The sequence below is a fragment of the Podarcis pityusensis genome (genome assembly GCF_964106645.2).
Source record: "Podarcis pityusensis genome assembly, chromosome: 1".
NCBI classification, from domain to species: domain Eukaryota; kingdom Metazoa; phylum Chordata; class Lepidosauria; order Squamata; family Lacertidae; genus Podarcis; species Podarcis pityusensis.
In genome coordinates this window covers 84,087,311-84,108,321 of record NC_138028.1, presented here as the reverse complement: position 1 = coordinate 84,108,321, position 21,011 = coordinate 84,087,311, and the positions used below count along the sequence as shown (strand labels likewise).

Genomic DNA, 21,011 nt, shown 5'->3' with positions numbered 1-21,011 from the left:
AACTCGGGGGTGGTTTGTGGGCAGCTGCGGATGAACTGCATCTTCCCTTCCACTGGGAAGAAACCTGGGAGGCTGATTACTCCCATCTCAGCCTCTTAATTACCTCATGTGAGCTGGAGAGATGGTATTGTCGGCCATCTTCCGTGGTGCCCCAGCAGAGCTCCGCCCCACCCATGTTTCCTAAGGAGGTTTAACAAACTGAAGGACACCGTCCTCCTTCTTTGCTCCTCCCAATGGAAACATGCAGATGAGGATAGTTAAGTTTCTATAGAGATTTTTTGTATTAGTGGGACTGGGGGTATTAACTATAGATGTGCAAATAGACTAGTTATTGTCTCACTTTTATTCTTGTAGATATACTCCTGCTTTAAGTGTTTACACAATGTCTTCTCTTGTATATTATTTACTACAAAGGTATGTCTTAATTATGCATTCTCAACCTATTTTTAATTTTCCTTATTCTACAGTACTTGTTAATTCAGTGCAATTCTGTTACAACTGATTTTGACAGCTTGATGACTAAGCTCTTTAGTTATGAAATGTCCGATTACCGGAATGACATCAAGCACTGAACCACTGGTATATTACAAGTGGACTCTTTATTATTGTGTTTGCAATTGTTTAAGATAAAATCTAATTTTGAAATAAACTACTTTTGCCATTTTTATGGATGTTTATTGTTTGTTTACAGATAGTTGCCTTGGTGATATTATCTTGTGTCCCTTGCAGTAGTCATTGTAAAAGGTCATTGTAAAGGACCCCTGGACGGTTAAGTCCAGTCAAAGGCGACTATGGGGTTGTGACACTCATCTCACTTTCAGGCCGAGGGAGTCAGCATTTGTCCACAGACAGCTTTCCAGGTCATGTGGCCTCATGACTAAACTGCTTCTGGCGCAATGGGACACCGTGATGGAAGCCAGAGTGCATGGAAACGCTGTTTACCTTCCTGCCGCAGCGGTACCTATTTATTTACTTGCACTGGCATGCTTTTGGACTGCTTGGTTGGCAGGAGCTGTGACAAAGCAACAGGAGCTCACCCCATTGCAGGAATTTGAACCGCCAACCTTCTGATTGGCAAAACCAAGAGGCTCAGTGGTTTACACCACAGCGCCACCCTGATCATTGTTTTATTGATATGAACTGTGAACTATGACAAACTACATCATACAAAAGTTAGTTAGCCTCTCCCAGATATCGAATAGTGAAGAACAAGTATGAGCTGCAACAAAATGTTGCAGTCTGAATAGTATGGAGTGCTCAGTGTTGCAGCCAGCCAGCCAGCCAGCCATTCCTTTCCCCAGGATACTCCATTCTATTTCCCCTAAGATTTCATTTCCCCTGCACAACAATCAGTCAGTATTCCGTGATCATGCCCAGTCTTCTTTGCGCTGTTCCCTTCTCCGCATTTCCTTTTGGCATCTTAAAATTTTGGGTTTTCCCTAAGGCTGCTGATACCTCCGCCTTGTTGGTAGGTGTGGTCCTTTTGACTTCATAAGGACTCACACTTGAAGAATGAGTTTGCTATTAGTATATAGGATAAAGATACACAAACCCATCAAAATATAAACACAGTAGAGTGGCATCTTTTATTTTGTCAGTTCATTTGCATAGATTAGTTTTAGGTACACAGAGACATGGTGGTGTGAGAAAGCAAATATGTACAGGGTTCTGGGTTGTTGGGTTTTTGCTTTTTGTTTTGCTTTTTTATTTTTATTTTATTATCTTCTTTCAACCCTTGGAATATAATGAGTCACATGGTCAGCCGAAGTCATTTGGCTCCTGAAGTATGAAATTTAAACCCCCACCCCAAGTTTGAGATGGCTGATTAGGGGCACCATTAAAGAGCAAAGGAGCAGCAGTGATCTATATTTTGTAAAATGCTTTGAACTTCTATTACAATCAAATGGCATGCAAATATTGTGCAAAAATAAATAAATAAATCAAATATACCAAACTGCAAAAGCATGTTTCTTTAAAAAATAGAGTGCAATCCAGCCAAAGTTAAGAACCTTTTAAGTCTCATTGACTCATTTCAACAGGGTACAGTTTAGCATTTGCCTGTCTATCCCAATGAAATGAAGTGATTTAAATCTGCTCAACCCTGGGGACAGACAGGATCTGGGGAAATAGCTGGATTACAACATACTAACAAGATAGTTCGAAAAAGACAGAAGAGACACACATATTTTGCTGATGTATGAACTGTTACATATGGGCATTTTAAAAAAAATTGTATGGTTTGTACAGCCAGTGGTTTTTCCTTTCTGCCTTCTGGGAGACGTCTCCACATTATCTGTCAAGGAACCACTGCTTGCTGTAGAAAATTCTGGGGAGTGTTTTAGCAAACATACCGTTTAGTGTGAGCGGTGGCCAAGCTTGCTGGGCCTCAAAGTTGTTCTGGGTGAACTGAGTGTGCTCAGGGACTTGCCCACTGCCCTCTTGCAGCCACATATAGCACAGAAAGTTTGGCAGTGGTCGGCACATTCATTTCAAAGAAAATGGGCCCACCACTGCAGTTCTCCACACAGATGAAGCATTATTCTTAAACCGAAGAGCAAAAGAAGGGTTGCTTAAAGGGAAGATTACTCATTTTTTTAAGTAGCAGGAAACTTGTCTTTTCAGGAAGCACAGGTCTGGCCTCCTCATGAGGTGAAGCTGTTGTCTCAGGCAGTGGATCTGGACCCGAGGAGCACACTGTTTACCTCCTCATCTGTGCCTGGGCCCCTGTGGCTGTGCCCCTGCTGCTACACCCTCCTTGTGGTGCCTGAGGTGCACTATGGCAGTGCTGGCAAGAGGGCAGCGGTGGCAGCACAATATGAGGGGGCAGTGGCAGTGGCGGTGGGCAGGTTCAAATCTGTGGGGAGGGGCCAGTGGCATTGGGTGGCCATACATTTTGCTTGAAATACTAAAACATCCGCGGTCAGATATGAGGAAGTATCTCTTCCAGTGCTGATATACTCTCTGATAAAGCCCTGATAAGATACTTATCAATACTAGGGGTCATCAGAACACAGCTTTGCAAGCCTTAAGACTCCCTTCCAAAAGCCTTAAGTTGGCAAGTGCTTTTGTCAGGGCATCCTTCACATCCTTGTTCCTCAGACTGTAGATCAGAGGATTGAGCATGGGGATCACTACTGTATAGAACACCGAAGCCCATTTGTCTTGGTCCAAGGAAAGAGTGGAGCTGGGCCGAAAATACATGAAGAGTATTGTCCCATGGAATATCCCAACAGCTGTAAGGTGGGAGGCGCAGGTAGAAAAGGCTTTGCGTCTGCCTTCAGCAGAGCGCATTCTTACGATTGTGCCTAAGATGTAGACGTAGGAAACAAGAACCATGCCAAGGCTGCTGGCTAAAATACAACCAAACAAGACAAATAACATGAGCTCATTGTTGTATGTGTCAGAGCAAGAGAGCAATAGAAGAGCAGGCTCATCACAGAAGAAATGATTGATGATATTAGACTTGCAGAATGGTAGTTGGAATGTACAGCAAGTGTGTATCATTGCATCCACAATGCCTATGAAGTAAGCCATAGCCATCAACCGTCCGCAGACTCTTCTGGACATAAGGACTGAATAGTGAAGGGGATTGCAGATGGCCATGTACCTGTCATAGGCCATCAAAGCCAGCAAAAGGCAATCAACATCTACAAAAAAGGAAAGTATATATAGCTGTATAGCACAGGCATTGAATGAAATCCTTTTGGTCTCAACTAAGAGGTCAGCCAGCATTTTGGGAGCAATGGCTGAGGAGTAGCAGAGGTCAGCAAAAGAGAGGTTGCCCAGGAAAAAGTACATGGGGTTGTGAAGCTGAGGCTCAGCGCAAATTAAGACAATCATCCCCACATTCCAGATTACTGTGATGACATAAATCAGTAGGAAGAGCATAAAAAGAGGGAGCTGCATTTTTGGATCATCTGTGAATCCCAGAAGAATGAATTCTGTTACGACAGAATTATTTCCTTGATCCATCATTTCCCTCAATCAGTGCTGGGTTCAGGTTGATTCTATTCTTTTCCCTGACTTTTCCTTGAGAAGGGAAGAAAGAAGATTTGTGTTTTTGACAGTTCCCTCCAACTTCCTTTTTGTTTAGAAACAGCAGCAGTCCTGGATTCAAGATAATGGCCATCACAAGCTCAACTGCACTAGTTCAACACAACACCAGCTGTGGTCCACATCCCTGGCACATCCCTGTTTCAGCCTTCCTTTGGGAGGCTGATAATGTATATACACCCGCAAAGCCTGAGCAAAGCCTACCTTAGGTTTGCCATATTTGAAAAGGTAAAAATCCATACGCAAAAAGTTCTTGAGCTTTTTTAAGGGCAATTGCCGAAGAATCCCTCAGCCTCTGCTGAGCCCAAGCTGCCCACGCCAGAGTCCCATCCATATTACAACCCTATCTATATCTGTAATGTACAAAGTTGTGGCCACATTTCAATCCCAACAGTTGTCTTCTTGAGTTTGTTCCACCTACCTTTGCTATTGTCTTCGTCCATGGGAGTGTGGGGCTCTTCAAGTGTGTCCGCAAGAGAGTTTTTTTCTTTTGAAGAACAGTGTCAATGGTGGACAGATTCAGGGCTTTAGACCCTTTACCAGAGGTCTGGTGATGCTATAGCAGAACCATACACTAAATATCTCTTTCTGATTTAGAGAACTTACCTGAGATGCAGACTGGGAGGTTCCTCTGCTTTCAGAAACTGAGTAGGGGGAGAGACCTTAAATACTAGTTGCTAGCACCTGGGACATCATCCCTGATGCTACTGAATACCCCAGGTATCCATGGTTGTTTTGATTAATAATTACATTTTAATTGGCTGCTTGCATGCAAGAAACCTCTAAAACTTCCCTTCTGATTTTTGTATAGTCAGTTTCAACTATCTAGGTCTACTTTAACTTCTACACCCTGGTCTGGATTCTTCCTGTCAATGATAGTGAGACCTCGCCACCAATCAATGGCAAGGCTTGTGGATTCTGCCAAAATACTAAGGCATGCACTCTCTTTCAGTCCATGATGGCATGTAACAAATTGTACTTTGTTTGCTTCCTCATCAAATCCAGTTGGACCATGTAGGACCCACCAGCAGCAAATTTGTTCTGTTTGTCCTCTTTGTGCTTCACAGCCCTCTGATGATCATTTCCTTTGTGAAGATATCACATCATGAACCTAAGTAGTGATAATTGGGCAAACAAACAAACAAACAAACAAACAAACAAACAAACACAAACAAACAAACAAACACTACCTTGGCGTTTTAAGATGGTGGTTCAGATGCCTCTTGCATTGGCAACAAGATTTGCATTTTATATTCATATGCACACGTTATCTCAGTGTCTCTGTTTTTGCAGGTGTGGTGGACCCTCGGTTGGGGCAGCAGGCTCGGCCATGCCTCTTGTGTTGACCTCTCGGCAGCTTCAGTTGCTAGGGCCTCCTCCAGAGCGACCTGGAACGTTAGGTCCTTCTTGGCGTAGAGGCATCGTTGAAGCTTCTCATCCTTCAGGCCACCAATGAGGCGGTCATGAAGCATGTTATCCAACTCTGAGAAGTTGCAGAACCAGGTGGTTTGGTGGAGGGAAGTCACAAACCCAGTTATGGTTTCTCCAGGGGCTTGCTGCTTTGCGTAGAAGACATTTTGTCGAGCCACCACTGAGGGCTGCGGTGAGAAGTGCCTCTTCAGCCGTTCCACTATTGTTTTGTAAGGAACAGTAGCGACGTCTTCAGGTGCAAGGAGAGCCCAAGCAATTTCAAATGTCTCCTCTCTGCAGATGCTGAAGAATATCGCCCTCTTTTTGGCGTCTTCTTCATTGGTGACCCCTTTGGCTTTTAGGAGGAAGGTGAAACGGGAGGTGCACGCTACCCAGTGTCCTGATGCTGGGTTGAACGGCAAGAAGCTGCTGTCGGTTGCCATTCTAAGTTCCTTCGAGCCCGGAGCTGAAGCCTGGATACACGGTACGAGGCAGCGGTGCAGCAGGTGGTGGTACTGCGGTGCTGTGTGCGGCGGTCAGCTCAGCGGGATCCCACCTTCGTCGCCAGTGAAATATACTCGGAGTCAAGAGTGGATTTCATGCTCTTTATTCAGCTCATAGTGGTGAGGAGGAATGGAATTTCCCCCAGAATGTCTGCTTTATATACATTATTTACACAATGGGCCCCACGTGATTGGCTAATTCCGGGATTCTTCTGTAGGCCAATCAGGTTGCGGATTCATTTCCACCTGGAACTGGATTGGGTGCCTACTGTGGACCAATCAGACTGCTGTATTTTGGATCCTATTCAACTCAGTACATAACACCAGCAAACACGTACATAAATATATACATCACATTTCTGAAGCAGCACAGGAAGACAGTCCTGATACCGTTTTGACTCCCAAACTGACCAAATGTTTCTCTGCAAGGAGAGAGGGGGTGAGGGAACCTTCCCATTGTCTCAGGAATTAAGTAATTACCATCTCAAAGGAATGGCCAGACTACCAGAAAAGGCAATCAGATAAGGCATTATCAGATAAAATGGCAGACAGGAAAAACAACAACATTCAAATGTTTGTTGTAGACCACTTTTTCTGTGATGTAGGTATGATGTTTGTGGGGGGTGGTCTTGGCCTACACCCCTTCTGTGATGTATGTATGATGTATGGAGGGGTGGTCTGGAGCTCCAGGGCAGGGAATTTCAAAATGTCTATATAAGGGCGGGCATACCTTTGTTCTGGGTTCTCCTCCTGCGTGTGAGGGGAGCACCCTGTTGCAACAGCTTTAATAAAGATCAGGCTTACTAGCTGCTTTGCTTCACAATATTCTCTGGTTGGCCTCTGTTATTTTCTCCTGCCGATGGAGAACCTACAAAGGACTCTATAAGGGCTCTTGTGTACCCCATAAGGGAATAAGGGCAGATTTTGTTTACAACACCCCTATGAGGCAGTTGGGGAGACTGAAGCTACCTGCCTTCCTACAGCTGCCTAAGTCCTCTTGTCTCACCAAGGGCTGGGAAAGCTCACAGGCAGAGGGAGGGGAGGAGATAGATGACATTGAGGGGGTTGCTATGTATTTAGGAAATGGGCAGTGTTTAGAGGGATCTTTGTTTGATAGCAGGGAGGGGGTGACCAACTCGTAGCTAATGGCAGCAGGCCTGGAGCCGCTTTCTGTGTGTAAATTGTAAATAAATGTACATAAAACTGCCAGAGACTCATTAATTCTTATTGGAGCTTGCTTGCCTGCCTGAGATCATTACACCAGGGTTTCCTCCAAGCAATCTGGGATTCTGCCTGCATGTCTGCATTGCCTCTCTTGGTCCTGGGAGACTGGGGGAGGGTGGGGAAGGGGAGCCTGTCACAGCAGGAGGGGGAGACACCCATGTTTCTTCACCAGCCTGACTCATCTCTACCTCTTGGCCTCCCTCATCCCACTCTCCTGCTTCTACTTCTGGACTCCTGTCACAGATTCTCCCAGCTCACTAACTCCTGTTACATCTTCAGCTTCTGACACCTCCTCCTTCCAGTCTCCTCTGACCACTCATTGTTGTCCCACCACCACATCCTGGGTATACCCTCCAACATTTCTCAGATGAAAATAGGGGTGTCCCATTCCACAATGATAATTTTACTATTTATACCCCACACATACTACTGGGTTGCCCCAGCCACTTTGGGCAGCTTCCAACATATATTTAAACATTAAAAACATTAAACATTAAAAAACTATACAGGATTGCCTTCAAATGGCTTGGGGGGGTCTGATAACTCCATACCCTCCAACATTTCTCCAATGAAAATAGGGACATCCTAAGGAAAAGTGGGGCATTCTGGGATCAAATCAGAAACTGGGATGGCTTTTCTAAGTCAGGGATGTCCCTGGAAAATAGGGACACTTGGAGGGTCTGCCTGGGCTCTGAGCCTTCTTCCCTTGGGGTTCCCCAGTTGTTTCCTCCCACTATTCCTCTTCATCCAACCAGCCCCTGACAGTACCCCACTAAAGGGATCCAGTAAGGAGTGCTTTGTCCAGGAGCCCAGATGAGGGACAATGGGCTATAGCTCCCATCCAAAATGGCAGTCCTGGAGGGATTGATCTGATGTCATAGGGTGGTGACACTTAACCCAGAGTTAACCCAGATGAAATAATAAACCAGAAGGCTGGGTGGTTGATTCAGGATACATATCTGATGCCTTCTCCAAAACCTACTTAATCAAGTTTTGATTTGCAATCAATAAAGTTGTGGCCATTTTGAACCCAATACCAGTTGTCTCATGCCTTATTATTTCCCTCCCATTGGCCACATGGTCCCTGTACCTGGGCCCACAATTGGTGCCTGAATTTGTCCCCACACTGTACCGCACCACACCTTTCCCTTTTTGTGTCTTGTCTTTTAGACTTTATGGACTGTCTTGTTAGAACTGACTGGGAATAAGCCATTCCAGGAACAAGGAACAATTGCTCCCCACAAATAAATAATTAAATACATTTCTATGATTCTTCTTTTGAGAGTCTCTCAGTCATGAGACTCCCGAACAAAGACTTTAGTGACTATTGTTCTCCGGAGGGCATTCTTCACATCTTTGTTTCTCAGACTGTAGATTAAGGGGTTCAGTACAGGGATAACAATGGTGTAGAAGACAGAGATGTATTTGTCAGAGGTGGGTGAGTACCAGGAGCTGGGGCGGGAATAGATGAAGAGGAGTGTCCCTTCATAGATGATGACGGAGGTCAAGTGAGAAGCACAGGTGGAGAACGTCTTGCTTCTTGCCGTAGCGGAGTGCATCTTCAGGACCGAGATGACAATGAGGACGTAGGAGATTATGATGATGATGGAGGACATGATTTCCACTGAGCTTCCATATGTGTAGAGCAGGAGCTCATTGAGGGAGGTGTCTGAGCACGACAGCTTCAGAAGCAATGGGAGGTCACAGAAGAAGTGGTTAATGACATTTGGGCCACAGAAGGAGAGTCTGAAGGCAAAGCAGGTGTGGACCAGGGCACTCAATGTACCACCAAGGTAAGAGAGGGCAACCAGCAGGAAGCAGAGCCTTGGTGACATGATGACAGTATAAAGAAGTGGGTTACAGATGGCTACGTACCGATCATATGCCATGGTAGCGAGGATGAAAGACTCAGTGTCAGCAAAAGTGCAGAAGAAATAAAACTGCAGTCCGCAGCCGGCGTACGAAATACCCTTTTTTGTTACCAAGAAATTGACGAGCATCTTTGGGACGATCACAGAGCAATAGCAGAGGTCAACCAATGACAAATTGCTAAGGAAGAAGTACATAGGGGATTGGAGCTGGGGGCTGGTTCTGATCAGAACCATCAGCCCAATGTTCCCCAGCAGAACCAAGCTGTAGAGCATCAGGAATACCATGAAGAGGACGACTTGAATAGCTGGGCTGCTGGCAAAGCCCAAGAGGACAAAGTGGGTCACCGTGGTTTCATTACCATCTGACATCTCTTTGCAATGCGTTAGGTACTGGAAGGAGGCAGCAGCTGGATTGCAGAACTCAGTGTGCTTAGGGAAAGAAAGGCAACAGGCTTTTCAATAAAGCAGGCACCACAAAAGTAGATCAGCAGCTACGACAATAAAGAAAGGAAGGTGTCAATTTCACATGGGCAGCACCGTATAATTAGAAAGAAACACTGTTAGGTGGTCATGGGAACAAATGTTCAGAGGATGAAAATCAGTTATAGTCACTGACCTGTATCAGGAAACAATATGGGCCATTGTTTCTCTCTTTTCCTTTCATCTGTTGTTGTCTTCTGCTAACTAACACACAGCTGGGGAAGGAACTCCACCCCCCTCCTTATTTGATGCTGAATGTCTCGGCTTCTGTCAGGATTCTAAACAAACAAACAAATTTGTATACCGCCCTGTATGTGCAGGTCTCAGGGTGTTTACAACATAAAATCACAATATCAAAATACATAACAAAAACAAAAAACAACCCAGTAACCCCTCCCTCCTGAACACATTTTAAAATGGCATTGGATGTTCATCAGCCAAAGGCCTGGTTAAAGAGTAACATTTTTGCCTGGATGAAGGAGCCATCCAGGATGCGGATGGATGGATGTGAAAGGAATCTCTCCTAGTTTCAACAAAAAGAACTCAGTACTCTCAAGGTATCTGCACACATCCACTCCGCCTTAAGGACAGGACTCTGTGTATGCACAGAGGCTATGTTTCTTGAATCTAAAAAACACACAAATATGCCGGTCATAATATAGAAATGGAATCATGGGAATGACTGTGGAACACGGATATAAAATTTATAGCATGTTATGGTTTAAAGAGAGAATTATATGAAAATGCTATATAAATGGTACCTAACACCTAGTAGATGGGCAAAAATGTATAAAAACGTAATCTTACAGATTGCTCCATGAAATTCAGTTAGCCATCAGGTGGTGCATAGGTTCTGTTGCTGTTGCCACAAAGGGCCTCAATATTAGTTAATTAATGCTGAAAAATAAAATTGTGATAGTCTTCTGAACAAAAATGCAGACCCATTCAACATACCTTTGGCTCCGTTATTTTCCTTCTCTGAACTCACAGTTTGCTCCTAAGCTGGAAAAAATGCTATATATGCACCTTTTTCGAGCCCTTGGGGCATAACCTCTGAAGGATATGGCACCATAAGATCTCAAGAGTATTGTCTGCAGAGCATGGTAATTAAACCCTGACAGTTTTGTGCATTTTGCAGAGTTATTTTAAAGATAATGAAGTGCTTCTTATGAATCATGCTATGAAATCTGTTTTAAGCTCCAGTTTTTACAGTTGAGATCCCATGCTTAATTGTGACAATCAATCAATAGTCTCTGGACTTGCTGATACAAAGCAAGCATTCCTTACCACACATATGCTCAGCTGCCCCTTACAGTCAAGCTCTCCTGCTTGCCAAGAGGGTCTCTGCCATGGGAGCATATTCACCCAGTGCTTTTCAAGCTGCACTGACGCCCGGTGGAATACAGGGTCAGATTTAAGGTGCTGCTTTTGACCTTTAAAGCCCTTCACAGCCTAGGACCCTCGTACCTATGGGACCGCCTCTCCCGGTATGCCCCACGGAGAGCCTCAAGGTCCATAAATAGCAACACCCTAGTGGTCCCAGGCCCTAAGGAAGTTAGATTGGCTTCAACCAGAGCCAGGGCCTTTTCAACTCTGGCTCCGGCCTGGTGGAACGCTCTGCCTCATGAGACCAGGGCCCTGCAGGATCTGATTTCTTTCCGCAGGGCCTGTAAGACAGAGTTGTTCCGCCTGGCCTTTGGCTTGGAGCAAATTTGATTCCCTCCCTCCCTCTCTTTCTTTTTTCTTTTCCTTCTCCTCCTGCGATGAGGCTACATTTTAATATTTTAATGTTCCATTATTTTAATGTTGTATTTTATTTTTGGTTTTAAGTTGTAATCATTCATCTTGTTTTTATTATTGCTTGTAAGCCGCTCTGAGCCCGGCCTTGGCTGGGGAGGGCAGGGTATAAATAAAAAATTATTATTATTATTATTCAGAAGGTTCTGAAGTGGGACTATTAAACAGCTGCCCCCTTCCCCCAGTCAGACTGCTGCTTCCTTTCCATTAAGCTACAGCAGGGGGAGAGATGGAATTGTAGAAGCTCTCTATAAGCTCAGCAGAGGGATCAGTGACTTTTAGCTTCCTGAGCTCATTCCCTTCCAGCAGGTTGTTCCAAGAATGCTGCAATTAAAAACTAGTGCTGAGTTTGTCCCCCCCCCTCATTCTTCTCATACCCTCTTCCTTCGTGTTATCCCTTTTTAGATTGTATTATTGATATTTGTGAGCTGCTGTGTGAACCTTTGATTTTGGATGAAGAGTAGAGTAAATATTATCCTCTGCTTCGAGGCATTATGGACCATGTCTGTAGCAGAGAGCCTGACTTATAGGTGTAAGCTCATCCTGTGATGTGGATTTCTGTTTGCACTGGGTTCCACATCACAGTCTATGCATGGAAATCGCGCTGCCCTCTACAGATAGTCCTCTGTAGAGGGACAACAAGGGATGCAGCTGATGGGGATGCAAAGGCAGAGGTGGGATCAGCAGGTGGAACCCTTCTCTTCTCCACTTTGGGGATGCTAATCTAATGAGGGGAATGCTTGAGCAGGACTAGAGAAACATGTTTCTCCCTCTCACCCTCTCTTAGGTCCTGGGTGCAGGTATGAGAGGTCAACGGGATGCAAAAGCCAAACTTCTGGCAGTGGCGGAGCTTCATGCTCTGGCATCGTGGAGAGCAGGCAGGGGCGGGGCTGGCGTGTGTCCTGGGGACGTGGTGTGCTGCCCATAGGGGTGTTGCGTCGGTCCAGGGGGCGTGGCGCTCCACCCGTAGGGGCGCGGCGTGCATCCTGGGGGCGTGGCGTGCCTGTTGGAATTTTCCGTTCCACCTTAAGAACAGACGTGTGGAATTGTTCTTCAAATGATGTTTATTGAGAATTTTTAAATTACAAAGAAAAAAGAAAGAAAAGACAAGAGAAAAATAAAAAGAAAGAAAGAAGTAGATAAACATAACAATTAAACAATACAGATCAATAAAAACCAAAGTCAAAAAAATAAAAGTAACAAAACACACAATACATCTAAATCAAAAAACAAAAATAAACAAACAATTAAAAAACAAATCTAGTATTCCCAAATCCTTAACTTTCATTAACTTATTTCAACGACCTCCTCACACCTCCCTTTTTTGTATTCTAGTTGTTAATTATCTCAGCAAATCCTTTCCATCTTTCACAATATTCTGTCATTTAAATTACCTTAATCTATTTTAACCTTATCATTTACAGAAATATTGTAAAATTAATGAATGTTAGAATGATGTTGGATAGAAATTAAGTGGTTTTTAGCTGCAATACTATAAGGGAATATGAAAAATGGATTACTAACAGGTAAAAATTTAACGTTACAATATTTTAAGATTAAAGATTAGGATAAACAAAGAGGGGAAGGATTTGCTGAACCAACAAACCGAACTGGAATACAAAAAAGGGAAGCGTGAGGAGGTCCGGGAAACAAGCTAATGAAAAATAAGTAATGGAAAGATTGAGTTGTTTTTAACTATTTTTATTTTGTATTTTTCTTTTTTCTACTTTTATTTTGTAATATCTTGTTGTTGTTTTTAAAATGATATTTATTAAAGTTTCAAAAGAAGAAAAATCACATTAATAAAAAAATTAACAATAAAAAGGAAAAATAGAAAAAAGAAAAAACAGTTAAAAACAATTCCATCTTTTCATCACTTCTTTTACATTTACTTGTTTCCCGGACCTCCTCATACCTCCCTCTTTTGTATTCCAATTCAATTTGTTAATCCAACAATTCCTTTCCCTCCTTTTTAATCCTAATCTTTAATCTTGATATATTATAACTTTAAATTTTTACATATTAAAAACCAATTTTTCCATATTCTTTTGTACCTGTACAGCTAGAAACCACTTAACTTCAATCCAACATCATTCTAACATTCATTAATTTTACAATATTTCTGTAAATAGTCTTTAAATTTCTTCCAATCTTCTTCCACCGACTCTTCTCCCTGGTCACGGATTCTGCCAGTCATTTGCGCCAATTCCATATAGTCCATCAATTTCATCTGCCATTCCTCCAGTGTGGGTAAGTCTTGTGTCTTCCAATGCTTTGCAATAAGCATTCTTGCTGCTGTTGTAGCATACATAAAGAAAGTTCTATCCTTTTTTAACACCGATTGGCCGACTATGCCCAGGAGAAAGGCCTCTGGTTTCTTCAAGAAGGTATATTTAAATACCTTTTTTAGTTCATTATAAATCATCTCCCAGAAAGCCTTAATCCTTGGGCACGTCCACCAAAGGTGAAAGAATGTACCTTCAGTTTCTTTACATTTCCAACATTTATTATCAGGCACATGATAGATTTTTGCAAGCTTGACTGGGGTTATGTACCACCTGTATATCATTTTCATAATATTTTCTCTTAAGGCATTACATGCCGTAAATTTCATACCTGTGGTCCACAACTGTTCCCAGTCAGCAAACATAATATTATGTCCAACGTCTTGTGCCCATTTAATCATAGCAGATTTCACCGTTTCATCCTGAGTGTTCCATTTCAACAGCAAGTTATACATCTTTGACAAAATCTTAGTTTTGGGTTCTAACAATTCTGTTTCTAATTTTGATTTTTCCACCTGGAAGCCGATTTTCTTGTCCAAATTGTATGCCTCCATTATCTGATAATAATGAAGCCAGTCTCGCACTTTGTTTTTTAGTTTTTCAAAACTCTGCAGTATTTTGTAATATCTTGAAAATCTTAATAAATATCTTATAAAAATAATAATAATCTATTTTAACCTTATCTTACCTAAAAAAAACCCTAAAACTTATATATACCAAACTTTTTTAACCATAACATATTCTTTCATAATTCTTTTTGACATTTCTGCTGAAGCCAAATAATTTCATTCCAACATTTTTCTAATACTCATTAATTTTACAATACTTTTCTAAATAAATTTTGAAACTTTCTTCCAATCTTCATCCATCGTCTCTTCTTCCTGGTCTCGGGTTTTGTCAGTCCTTTCTCGTCTATCTAATCCATCAACCTGGTGCCCTTATGTCCGAGGCTCTTAAATCTTTTCCATGTCCCTTCTGCAGGTCTTCTTCTTGTTTATACCTGCCCTTTACTTTATCTTTTGTTGATCTTTTTCTTATTTCCTTTCCTTTCTCATTGGGGGGTAGGTCTCGGGAGGACTCCAATCCAAAAGTATCTCCATCTCTCCTCAGCAGATCAGCCCATTCTCTACAGTCCCATTCCCCACAGTCAACACTGTAATCCAGAAAGTAGTTAAAAGCATGTTTCAAAGTCTTTCCAAAGTTAAGAGCCCTCACAACTCCAGACCCCCCCTGGTCCACTCCAGATTCGAGCTTCAAGAACAACGGCTTATACTCCTGCAAGGCCTCGGGTCTCTCCATTTGTGTTATTTGAGGTTCAACAACAACCTCCTCCATTTTCTTCTGCCCTTGCGCTTGCCCTATCAAAACAGATTCCTGCGCTGGTTCCTGAATGGTTTCTATATAAGTATTCACCGTTTGTCCAAAGTTTTTAACTGCAACAGTCATCAAATCCACCTTCTCATGCATCTGCTCCAGCAAAGCACTTGTCTTGCAAAAAGCAAGCACCAAGACTTCTTGTAAACACATTCCCCCCCCCCCCAAGGTTAGAGTCTGGTCTCACGATCCTAATCATACAGCTGTGAGGTCCCCAGATCAGCTCCGGCAACAAATTAACAAGCTCCCTCTAGAGGAGACAATTTCTATTTGTATCCATCTTTTAAAAACAGGACCAACAAGGAAAAATTACTTTCACTTTTCAAATACTTTGTTTCTTTTGATTGCAAGAAGCAACATTGGAATCAATATATTTCTCTTTTCAGACTTGTGGAATTGTTGTATGTCACATGTCTGTTTACACTCCAGCACAGCTTGCTGGGAACTTCCATTTTGTGTATAGCTTTTGCTGTCTTGCTTTGGACACGAAGAAGATCGGACATGTTTTCCTTTTGTCCCGATGTATGCTGAATAAACTGCTTGTAAATATGCTCACACATACTCTTCTGCCCCTTCTGTTGCGTAGCGTTATATCTGTTGATTAGAGCGTGCCCTAGCTTTTGAAGTTTGGGTCGCTGATTCATGCTGCACCAAGGATTGGAGTTCGTCTGGGACACTGGCCAGTGGGGTGGAGCCAGCTGGGGGCCTGCCAATTGCCCCCACTTCCTTGGTTGTATGCCAACAGTGCTGCCCATAGGGGCGTGGCGCCCAGCGCAAGTGGGGGGAGACAGCCACAATGACACCCTGCCGGGTTTGTGCTGCCGGGGACAGTGCGCTCCCCCCGCACGTCTCTTCCTCCGCCAGTGACTTCTGGTAGCAGTTAAGAACATAAGAAGAATCTTGCCAGATCAGGTCAATGGTCCATCTAGCCCAGCCTCCTGTTCTTACAGTGGTCAACCAGAGGCCTCTTGGGAGGCTCCCAAGCTGGACTTGAGTGCACTAGCACTCTCCCCACTTGTGTTCCCCAGCAATTGGTACTCAGGGGCACAACTGCCTTTGACAGGGAAAGTTGACATCAGGGTTAGTAGGCATCTTATGAATTTGTCTATAACCCTCTTTCATCCCAGTTAGCATCCATCACTGCCTCTTACAGGAGTGAATTCCATAGTTTAACTATGTGCTGTTGGAAATTATTTTGTTGGTACTGAATCTTCTAGCAGGATATCCTCCTTCTCCTATTATGAGAGAGGGAGAAAAACTTCTCTCCATCCACTTTCTCCAAATGGTGCATAATCTTATACACCAGAGACCTTCCCATATTCTTCCAATTGTGCAAGTGTTTTTTGGATACTTCCCACTGGGTTTTCAGTGGTTACGATTACATAATCTGCAAAGGCTTTCATTTTATAACATAGAGTTCCTAGGTTAATTCCTCTTATGTTTTTATTCTTTCTTATTGCAATTAAAAGTGGTTCCAAGGTGGCAATAAAGAGAAGTGGGGAAAGAGGGCACCCCTGTCTTGTCCCCCTTTCGATGCTGAACTTTTCGGTGAGCTTGTTATTTATTAGCAATTTGCTTTTTGGTTATCATATATCCCCCTAATTCTATTAATTATTTCCCCTCCTATGTCCAGACCTTTAAAAGTTTCCAATAGGAAATTCCATGATACTCTATCAAAAGCTTTTTCTGCATCGACCAATAACATGGCCATCTTTTTACTTGGTTTCATTTCCACATACTCCAAAAGGTCAATTATTATTCTTGTATTGTCTTTAAATGTCTATCCGGTAAGAAACCCACCTGATCTCTGCTGATTATTTTGTTTAGAATCTTTTTTAGTCTATTAGTCATCAATCCAGTATAGATTTTATAATCTGTATTCAACAGGGAGATTGGTCTATAATTTTTCATGTCTGTCAACTCCACTCCCTTTTTCGGGATTAGAGTGATCAGTGCTTCTTTCCATGATTGTGGTATATCTTTTCCTCCCAATATATTATTCATTATTCTATGTAATATAGGGAGGATTACTTCTTCCAAGTTCTTATAGTACATTAATGTAATTCCGTCAAGACCTGGTGATTTGCCACTCTTTATTTTCTTTATTACTTGTGCTATTTCATCTATTTCTATATTGGAGTTTAGGGCCTCAACTTCTTTTTCAATTCTTCGTAATTTATTTTGTTGTAAATACTCTTCCATTTTATTAACATCTAATTGTTCTTGTTTATACAAATCTTTATAAAAGTTTTAAAAATTTAGCTTTATTTTTACTGGGTCGGTTATTTCCTCCCCTTGGTCCAGAATTTTATTTATAATTTTTTGGTTTGCTTTTCCTTTATCATCCATGCTAACAACTTGCCGGGCTTATTGGTGGACTCAAAATACCTTTGTTTTGCCCATTTAATTTTATTTTCTACTTCCTTATTTAATATTCTAGAGATATGGGATTGCAATATCTCTATTTTTTGTAATATTTCATGACTTTTTGGATTTTTGGTCAATTCTTTTTCATTAATTCTTATCTGTTTAGTTAGCTCATGGATGTTATTGTCATTTTTCTTCTTCAGCCTAGCCATTTGTTGTATTCCAAGACCCCTCATGTACGCTTTACTTGCGTCCCAAACTACATTTATATCTGTATTTTGTTTATCTCGAAAAATTTTGCTAACTTGTTTTTTTGCTTGTGTCACCCATTGTTCGTCTCTCCATATCTCATTGTTCATCCTCCACCTTCCGTTTGTTTGCTTTTAAATTTCCATATGTATTGTTACTGGATTATGATCTGATATACTCCTTCCCAGAATTTCTGCTTTTTCTAAGAAGAGGGTCAGCCCTTTATAAATCCAAATAGCATCTAACCTCCCCCCTGATTTTTTAGCTTCTGAGAAGTGTGTAATATCTTTCCCATTAGGGTGTTTAATTCTCCATGAGTCATAGAGGTCAAAATTGTTCACCATCTGGAAAAAGGAGAGCGGTAGTTTACCTTCATTGGTAAGTTTCCCTCTAAAAGTTCTATCCCATTCAGCTGAGACCACTCCATTCCAATCTCCCATAAGAACAATATTCTCCTCAATATAGTTCCATAACTTCTTTCCCAGCTCCTTAAAAAACTGATTTGTTATTGTTCATCCCCCCCCTTCTATAGTAATCCGCACTCCTACAGTTCTACCTTCTTCAGCCATAGAAAGTAATTGGGGGTCTAGGCTTGCTTTAACATAAATCACAACACCCCTCTTTCTCTCTGTTCCTGATGCAATAAACTCTAGACCCAGGTTTCTATTCTGTAAGACCCTTGTATGACTTTTGGAGATATGGATCTCTTGTAGGCTTATGATAACCCATTTTTTCCTGTGGTGTAGTGGTTAAGAGCGGTAGTCTCGTAATCTGGGGAACCGGGTTTGCGTCTCCGCTCCTCCACATGCAGCTGCTGGGTGACCTTGGGCCAGTCACACTTCTCTGAAGTCTCTCAGCCCCACTCACCTCACAGAGTGTTTGTTGTGGGGGAGGAAGGGAAAGGAGAATGTTAGCCGCTTTGAGACTCCTTAAAGGGAGTGAAAGGCGGGATATCAAATCCAAACTCTTCTTCTTCTTCTTCTTCTTCTTTAATACGTGATTTATTTTATTCCTTTTAAGTTTACTGTTTAGCCCATTTACGTTCCAAGAAATGCACTTTAGTGCTATAAAGTCTTAATGCTCATACGTCACCTTTTCAAAATTAAAGTTTAAAAATAAAGTCCTATTTTCCAGTTCTGTTACAATCTTGCTTCTTCAGCTTCTTGTGGTTTCTCCCCCCCCCAAGTCCTTCTAGTTTTTTTTACGAAAAGAGTCTGCTTCTTCTGCCGATCTGAAGGTCTTGCGTCTCCCTTTATAGGTAAAAGTTAACCCTTTGGGGAATTACCATCTAAATAAAATTTTGTTTTTCTTTAGAGCAGTTGTCAGGGGTTTGTAGTTTTCCCTTTTCTTCAGGAGGTGGGTCAGGACCTCTTTCATTATTTCTATGACTTTGTCATGTATACATAAGGCATTACTTCTACTTTTCAATAATGTTTTTTCTTTGAGAAGTCTTGAGTTCAAGAAGACGAGACAGTCTCCTGGTTCTTTTTTGGTTTTAGATTTATGTAGTTTTATCCTGAAAATTTTATCAATATCTAGTGATAAGTCCTCCTCCTGGACCCCCAACCAGTCCGCCAGGACTTTTAATAATTTTGTCGAAATGTCCTCATCCTGGCTCTCTGGTATTCCTCTCAGATGGAGAAGCATTTCTTTTTCTCTCAACTCAAGGACTGCCAATTCATCCCAAATCTCCTCCTGCATCTTCCTTAGGTCCTCTATTTCCCCCTTGTTTTTGTCTTGGATTTTTTTCAGTTCTTTTTGCTCAGCCCCCATCTTTTTGGTTATTTCTTCTTGCTTCAATGTCTTTGCCTTCACTTCTTGCACTATCTTATCAATTTCTTTATTCTTCGTTGTCAATTGGTTCATTTGATGTGTAAGGTCCATTATAAGAGCTGAGTTTTTTTCAATTTTATTGCCCATAGTTATACTTTCTCTTCCAGTGATTTTATGTTTCCGCCTACTAAGTTTATTCTGTCTCCTAAGTCTTTCTGCATGGCAATAATCAAATCCTTTACATCCATACTTGCTTCACCTTCCACCACCAAAGTTCTCCTTGCTTGGCTGGCAATTAAAGTTTGGCCAATTGTTGATTGCGTTATCTTTGAACCCATTTGGGTATTTGGATATTTTTGGATGGCTGGTTATTTTGAGATTGAGTTCAATTGTCTTTCGATTCTGCTTTTCTGGCTCGGATTCTATATAGTCTCCAAAGATTAAAACTATTGGGAGTTCCCCTGTGGGAAGTTTAATTGGATCTAATTTTCATGAGTAATTAATTTTATCTTTATGCTGGATATATTTGGAATTTTAATTTTTCCCTTTATTTGTATCTGATGTTTATGCTTTACAGTTCCTCTAAGCAAGTATTGGTGTTGCGGGTATGGCTATATACATTTCCTCTTGGCTGTTATATCTTTTCCTTCCACTAGTGGCCGCTGTGTCGCTCTTCCTACTATTCTTGAGTATTATGTCTCTTGGCTGTTATGTCTTCTTCTTCCACTAGTGGCCTCTGTGTAGCTCTTCCTGCTGTTCCTCACTCTATCTTTCTCTGGTGTTAAAGCGGCTCATTGAAGTCTTTTCCAGTGTAGTCTTTCAGTAATGGCCGCCGCCCACCCCACTCAATCTGCTGACTTACTTCTCCAGCCTTCTCCTCACCTCTCTAGATCTCTGCAAGTCACTGGTAAAGAGCTCTCCTTATTTCTGTCGTCTGTATAGCTGGTCTAAACTGTTTCCCCGCTCCAAAATCCAGTGACACTTCTTGGGTTGACTGTGTTATTTTGGGAGCACACAGAAGCCCCTCAAGATCTCTACTGCACTGCCGATTCTGCAGTTTTAATTTCCGTTGTGAGGGATGATCCCCTTTTAGCATTCCACTCGCAACTTCTTAATTTTATCTGTTTGTTAGTTCCCCCTTTTTTGTTTCTGATGTATTGTTGGGGCTTAAATAACCCCTTTCTCACTGTATATAGGGGGGGGGGAAACGCTCCTTGAATTTGTGTCAATATCTTACTGGAGAGTCCAGCGCTAGCTCATGGGGTCTGGAGGTGAAGGCACCTGAGGGCAGTCTCACTCCCTTGCGCTGAGGTTCTCCCCTAAATTTCTTCTTTTTAAAGTATCTTAAAGTCCAGTTCTAGTGTGGGGAAACCCCTTTTTGCGCTGCTGAGCGTCTGCTCCCGGGAAATCCACCCGAGTAGGGGCAACTTACACCTCCTGTTGCTCCTGCTTCGCCTCTCCAGGTGCCGAGTGTGTCTCGAGCAGCTCAGAGCTCAAACTCTGACCAAACGCTGAGCGCACTAGTAATTTCATATCATGTCATGTATTCCAACATAGCAGCAAATAGTACAATAAAGCCAATTTTGACCTGAGTCCATGATTTGGATAAATGCAGTGTTCCTTGC

At 42.2% G+C, this 21,011-nt stretch overlaps 2 protein-coding genes across 3 annotated transcripts; both read right to left on the bottom strand.

Annotated features, from left to right (window-relative positions):
• Positions 1-3,003: 3,003 nt before the first annotated feature.
• Positions 3,004-3,975, bottom strand: LOC308463263 (olfactory receptor 5AR1-like; the record flags this gene model as incomplete). The annotated part of the gene is made up of 1 exon (XM_080981470.1): positions 3,004-3,975. One exon carries the CDS (start codon positions 3,973-3,975, stop codon positions 3,004-3,006), a length of 972 nt encoding a protein of 323 aa, XP_080837596.1.
• Positions 3,976-8,107: 4,132 nt separating this feature from the next.
• Positions 8,108-9,856, bottom strand: LOC308471060 (olfactory receptor 5I1-like). 2 transcript variants are annotated; one of them, XM_080994979.1, is made up of 2 exons: positions 9,678-9,856; positions 8,108-9,490 (listed from the first exon to the last, which is right to left on the bottom strand). In XM_080994979.1, exons 1-2 carry the CDS (start codon positions 9,723-9,725, stop codon positions 8,480-8,482), a joined length of 1,059 nt encoding a protein of 352 aa, XP_080851105.1. In that variant the 5' UTR covers positions 9,726-9,856; the 3' UTR covers positions 8,108-8,479. The 2 variants fall into 2 exon arrangements, with proteins under 2 accessions (XP_080851105.1, XP_080851106.1); XM_080994980.1 differs by having other exon boundaries at positions 8,108-9,552; positions 9,678-9,805.
• Positions 9,857-21,011: the final 11,155 nt, after the last annotated feature.

What these genes read in the sequence shown, in the direction of transcription:
- LOC308471060 (XM_080994979.1), bottom strand. Translation starts at nt 9,725, where the DNA reads ATGAAAGGAAAAGAGAGAAACAATGGCCCATATTGTTTCCTGATACAG. An exon ending in CATATTGTTTCCTGATACAG is followed by an intron (nt 9,491 to 9,677) that starts GTCAGTGACTAT and finishes TCTTTCCCTAAG; the next exon opens with CACACTGAGTTCTGCAATCC.